The sequence below is a fragment of the Anomaloglossus baeobatrachus genome, chromosome 2, assembly GCF_048569485.1.
Source record: "Anomaloglossus baeobatrachus isolate aAnoBae1 chromosome 2, aAnoBae1.hap1, whole genome shotgun sequence".
NCBI classification, from domain to species: domain Eukaryota; kingdom Metazoa; phylum Chordata; class Amphibia; order Anura; family Aromobatidae; genus Anomaloglossus; species Anomaloglossus baeobatrachus.
In genome coordinates this window covers 314,599,207-314,605,093 of record NC_134354.1, presented here as the reverse complement: position 1 = coordinate 314,605,093, position 5,887 = coordinate 314,599,207, and the positions used below count along the sequence as shown (strand labels likewise).

At 62.9% G+C, this 5,887-nt stretch overlaps 1 protein-coding gene across 2 annotated transcripts in view; it reads left to right on the top strand.

Moving 5' to 3' along the window:
- Window positions 1-498: 498 nt before the first annotated feature.
- Window positions 499-5,887, top strand: part of BLTP3A (bridge-like lipid transfer protein family member 3A) — a 698,660-nt gene continuing 693,271 nt past the window's right edge. For both annotated transcript variants that reach the window (XM_075335894.1, XM_075335893.1), the window contains exon 1: window positions 499-639. In XM_075335894.1, coding sequence (XP_075192009.1) covers window positions 596-639 — 44 coding nt within the window. In that variant the 5' untranslated portion in view covers window positions 499-595. The remainder of the gene's footprint in view (window positions 640-5,887) is intronic.

The following is a 5,887-nucleotide window of genomic DNA, read 5'->3' as shown; positions in this document are numbered from 1 at the left end:
CAATCGCAGGTGGACACTGCCCCATAGTTTTGCACTAGAGAGCGATCGTTTATCGGATGCACTCATCCATGCAAGATGCAAGTGGTGCCGAGCCCTGCTGATCGTGGGCACTGGGCACGGACAGCGCGTTCTCCCACACCGGACAAGAAATCACGCTGCGTCCAGAACGCCAAGATGTGCACTTGGCCCTATCAGTAACGACAAATCCGCATCCTCCGGTACGGCTCGCCAGGGTTCCTCCAGCGGCAGAGGGCGCTAGCGGTCACCAGCCGCGGGACATGTCCCAGCGCAGAGCGTATTACTGGGTTGTACTCTATCGCTACAAAGCTTCACCAAGCCCCGTGCATGGGCGGAGGGCCTGTGGGTGATGCGCATCGCATATTAGTGAACAGTACTGTCACACTTCCATAGATTGAAGTATTTCTGGCTTTAGCAGTTTTCGTTGCCAGCGTTGGGTGTACTAAGATGGCGGCCAAGCGTCTATGGTTTCGCAGCAGCTGCTCCTCTATGGTAGTTATACAGCTGGCCGGGGTAGCCGGGATGCAGGTGGAGGCTCCGTGCTGGAGAAGGATCGGGGACACACTCTGCTGGCGGGATGGCTGCAATAATCAAGAGGCAGATCTTAAAGCATTTATCAAGGTATTATGGCAGAAGACTCAGCTGACATTGCTGTGGCTCTCTGGGCAGGCTGCGCAGTTCTCTGGCAGGTGGATATACCCGGCACTGCCTGACTACATCTAGGCTGAGAACAGCAGGAGACTGTGCAGGCTTCTGTGCGCGCTGTGCAACATGTCCTGAACCTCAGCCTGCAGGTCTGTAATGGCAAAGGACAGACCCCTGTGCCGTGCCAGGTGGACTAGTGCCTGAGGGGCTGTGTGTGTGTGTGTGTGTGTTGCACACCACTGCGGGAGGTGGACTAGCGCCTGAGGGGCTGTGTGTGGGGCACACCACTGTGGGAGGTGGACTAGCGCCTGAGGGGCTGTGTGTGTGTGGGGCACACCACTGTGGGAGGTGGACTAGCGCCTGAGGGGCTGTGTGTGTGTGGGGCACACCACTGTGAGAGGTGGACTAGCGCCTGAGGGGCTGTGTGTGTGTGGGGCACACCACTGTGAGAGGTGGACTAGCGCCTGAGGGGCTGTGTGTGTGTGTGGGGCACACCACTGTGGGAGGTGGACTAGCGCCTGAGGGGCTGTGTGTGTGTGGGGCACACCACTGTGAGAGGTGGACTAGCGCCTGAGGGGCTGTGTGTGTGTGTGGGGCACACCACTGTGGGAGGTGGACTAGCGCCTGAGGGGCTGTGTGTGTGTGTGGGGCACACCACTGTGGGAGGTGGACTAGCGCCTGAGGGGCTGTGTGTGTGTGGGGCACACCACTGTGGGAGGTGGACTAGCGCCTGAGGGGCTGTGTGTGTGTGGGGCACACCACTGTGAGAGGTGGACTAGCGCCTGAGGGGCTGTGTGTGTGTGTGGGGCACACCACTGTGAGAGGTGGACTAGCGCCTGAGGGGCTGTGTGTGTGTGGGGCACACCACTGTGGGAGGTGGACTAGCGCCTGAGGGGCTGTGTGTGTGTGTGGGGCACACCACTGTGGGAGGTGGACTAGCGCCTGAGGGGCTGTGTGTGTGTGGGGCACACCACTGTGGGAGGTGGACTAGCGCCTGAGGGGCTGTGTGTGTGTGGGGCACACCACTGTGGGAGGTGGACTAGCGCCTGAGGGGCTGTGTGTGTGTGTGTGTGTGTGTGTGTGGGGCACACCACTGTGGGAGGTGGACTAGCGCCTGAGGGGCTGTGTGTGTGTGTGGGGCACACCACTGTGGGAGGTGGACTAGCGCCTGAGGGGCTGTGTGTGTGTGTGGGGCACACCACTGTGGGAGGTGGACTAGTGCCTGAGGGGCTGTGTGTGTGTGTGGGGCACACCACTGTGGGAGGTGGACTAGCGCCTGAGGGGCTGTGTGTGTGTGTGTGGGGCACACCACTGTGGGAGGTGGACTAGCGCCTGAGGGGCTGTGTGTGTGTGTGTGGGGCACACCACTGTGGGAGGTGGACTAGCGCCTGAGGGGCTGTGTGTGTGTGTGTGGGGCACACCACTGTGGGAGGTGGACTAGCGCCTGAGGGGCTGTGTGTGTGTGTGTGTGGGGCACACCACTGTGGGAGGTGGACTAGTGCCTGAGGGGTTTCGTGTGTGTGTGTGGGGCACACCACTGTGGGAGGTGGACTAGCGCCTGAGGGGCTGTGTGTGTGTGTGGGGCACACCACTGTGGGAGGTGGACTAGCGCCTGAGGGGCTGTGTGTGTGTGGGGCACACCACTGTGGGAGGTGGACTAGCGCCTGAGGGGCTGTGTGTGTGTGGGGCACACCACTGTGAGAGGTGGACTAGCGCCTGAGGGGCTGTGTGTGTGTGTGGGGCACACCACTGTGAGAGGTGGACTAGCGCCTGAGGGGCTGTGTGTGTGTGGGGCACACCACTGTGGGAGGTGGACTAGCGCCTGAGGGGCTGTGTGTGTGTGTGGGGCACACCACTGTGGGAGGTGGACTAGCGCCTGAGGGGCTGTGTGTGTGTGGGGCACACCACTGTGGGAGGTGGACTAGCGCCTGAGGGGCTGTGTGTGTGTGGGGCACACCACTGTGGGAGGTGGACTAGCGCCTGAGGGGCTGTGTGTGTGTGTGTGTGTGTGTGTGTGGGGCACACCACTGTGGGAGGTGGACTAGCGCCTGAGGGGCTGTGTGTGTGTGTGGGGCACACCACTGTGGGAGGTGGACTAGCGCCTGAGGGGCTGTGTGTGTGTGTGGGGCACACCACTGTGGGAGGTGGACTAGTGCCTGAGGGGCTGTGTGTGTGTGTGGGGCACACCACTGTGGGAGGTGGACTAGCGCCTGAGGGGCTGTGTGTGTGTGTGTGGGGCACACCACTGTGGGAGGTGGACTAGCGCCTGAGGGGCTGTGTGTGTGTGTGTGGGGCACACCACTGTGGGAGGTGGACTAGCGCCTGAGGGGCTGTGTGTGTGTGTGTGGGGCACACCACTGTGGGAGGTGGACTAGCGCCTGAGGGGCTGTGTGTGTGTGTGTGTGGGGCACACCACTGTGGGAGGTGGACTAGTGCCTGAGGGGTTTCGTGTGTGTGTGTGGGGCACACCACTGTGGGAGGTGGACTAGCGCCTGAGGGGCTGTGTGTGTGTGTGGGGCACACCACTGTGGGAGGTGGACTAGCGCCTGAGGGGCTGTGTGTGTGTGTGTGGGGCACACCACTGTGGGAGGTGGACTAGCGCCTGAGGGGCTGTGTGTGTGTGTGTGGGGCACACCACTGTGGGAGGTGGACTAGCGCCTGAGGGGCTGTGTGTGTGTGTGGGGCACACCACTGTGGGAGGTGGACTAGCGCCTGAGGGGCTGTGTGTGTGGGGCACACCACTGTGGGAGGTGGACTAGCGCCTGAGGGGCTGTGTGTGTGTGTGGGGGCACACGACTGTGGGAGGTGGACTAGCGCCTGAGGGGCTGTGTGTGTGTGTGTGGGGCACACCACTGTGGGAGGTGGACTAGCGCCTGAGGGGCTGTGTGTGTGTGGGGGGCACACGACTGTGGGAGGTGGACTAGCGCCTGAGGGGCTGTGTGTGTGTGTGTGTGTGGGGCACACCACTGTGGGAGGTGGACTAGCGCCTGAGGGGCTGTGTGTGTGTGGGGGGCACACGACTGTGGGAGGTGGACTAGCGCCTGAGGGGCTGTGTGTGTGTGTGTGTGTGGGGCACACCACTGTGGGAGGTGGACTAGCGCCTGAGGGGCTGTGTGTGTGTCTGTGGGGCACACCACTGTGGGAGGTGGACTAGCGCCTGAGGGGCTGTGTGTGTGTGGGGCACACCACTGTGGGAGGTGGACTAGCGCCTGAGGGGCTGTGTGTGTGTGTGGGGCACACCACTGTGGGAGGTGGACTAGTGCCTGAGGGGCTGTGTGTGTGTGTGTGTGTGTGTGTGTGGCACACCACTGTGGGAGGTGGACTAGCGCCTGAGGGGCTGTGTGTGTGTGTGTGGGGCACACCACTGTGGGAGGTGGACTAGCGCCTGAGGGGCTGTGTGTGTGTGTGGGGCACACCACTGTGGGAGGTGGACTAGCGCCTGAGGGGCTGTGTGTGTGTGTGTGTGTGGGGCACACCACTGTGGGAGGTGGACTAGCGCCTGAGGGGCTGTGTGTGTGTGTGTGGGGCACACCACTGTGGGAGGTGGACTAGCGCCTGAGGGGCTGTGTGTGTGTGTGGGGCACACCACTGTGGGAGGTGGACTAGCGCCTGAGGGGCTGTGTGTGTGTGTGTGGGGCACACCACTGTGGGAGGTGGACTAGCGCCTGAGGGGCTGTGTGTGGCACACCACTGTGGGAGGTGGACTAGCGCCTGAGGGGCTGTGTGTGTGTGGGGCACACCACTGTGGGAGGTGGACTAGCGCCTGAGGGGCTGTGTGTGTGTGGGGCACACCACTGTGGGAGGTGGACTAGCGCCTGAGGGCCTGTGTGTGTGTGGGGCACACCACTGTGGGAGGTGGACTAGCGCCTGAGGGGCTGTGTGTGTGTGGGGCACACCACTGTGGGAGGTGGACTAGCGCCTGAGGGGCTGTGTGTGTGTGGGGCACACCACTGTGGGAGGTGGACTAGCGCCTGAGGGGCTGTGTGTGTGTGGGGCACACCACTGTGGGAGGTGGACTAGCGCCTGAGGGGCTGTGTGTGTGTGTGTGTGTGTGTGTGTGTGTGTGTGTGTGTGTGTGTGTGTGTGGGGCACACCACTGTGGGAGGTGGACTAGTGCCTGAGGGGCTGTGTGTGTGTGTGTGTGTGTGTGTGTGTGTGTGTGTGTGTGTGTGTGTGGCACACCACTGTGGGAGGTGAACTAGCGCCTGAGGGGCTGTGTGTGTGTGTGGGGCACACCACTGTGGGAGGTGAACTAGCGCCTGAGGGGCTGTGTGTGTGTGTGGGGCACACCACTGTGGGAGGTGGACTAGCGCCTGAGGGGCTGTGTGTGTGTGTGGGGCACACCACTGTGGGAGGTGGACTAGCGCCTGAGGGGCTGTGTGTGTGTGTGGGGCACACCACTGTGGGAGGTGGACTAGCGCCTGAGGGGCTGTGTGTGTGTGTGGGGCACACCACTGTGGGAGGTGGACTAGCGCCTGAGGGGCTGTGTGTGTGTGGGGCACACCACTGTGGGAGGTGGACTAGCGCCTGAGGGGCTGTGTGTGTGTGTGTGTGTGTGTGTGGCACACCACTGTGGGAGGTGGACTAGCGCCTGAGGGGCTGTGTGTGTGTCTGTGGGGCACACCACTGTGGGAGGTGGACTAGCGCCTGAGGGGCTGTGTGTGTGTGGGGCACACCACTGTGGGAGGTGGACTAGCGCCTGAGGGGCTGTGTGTGTGTGTGGGGCACACCACTGTGGGAGGTGGACTAGCGCCTGAGGGGCTGTGTGTGTGTGTGTGTGTGGTGGCACACCACTGTGGGAGGTGGACTAGCGCCTGAGGGGCTGTGTGTGTGTGTGTGTGGGGGCACACCACTGTGGGAGGTGGACTAGCGCCTGAGGGGCTGTGTGTGTGGGGCACACCACTGTGGGAGGTGGACTAGCGCCTGAGGGGCTGTTGTGTGGGGCACACCACTGTGGGAGGTGGGACTAGCGCCTGAGGGGCTGTGTGTGTGTGTGTGTGTGGGGCACACCACTGTGGGAGGTGGACTAGCGCCTGAGGGGCTGTGTGTGTGTGTGTGGGGCACACCACTGTGGGAGGTGGGACTAGCGCCTGAGGGGGCTGTGTGTGTGTGTGTGTGGGGCACACCACTGTGGGAGGTGGACTAGCGCCTGAGGGGCTGTGTTGTGTGTGTGGCACACCACTGTGGGGAGGTGGACTAGCGCCTGAGGGCCTGTGTGTGTGTG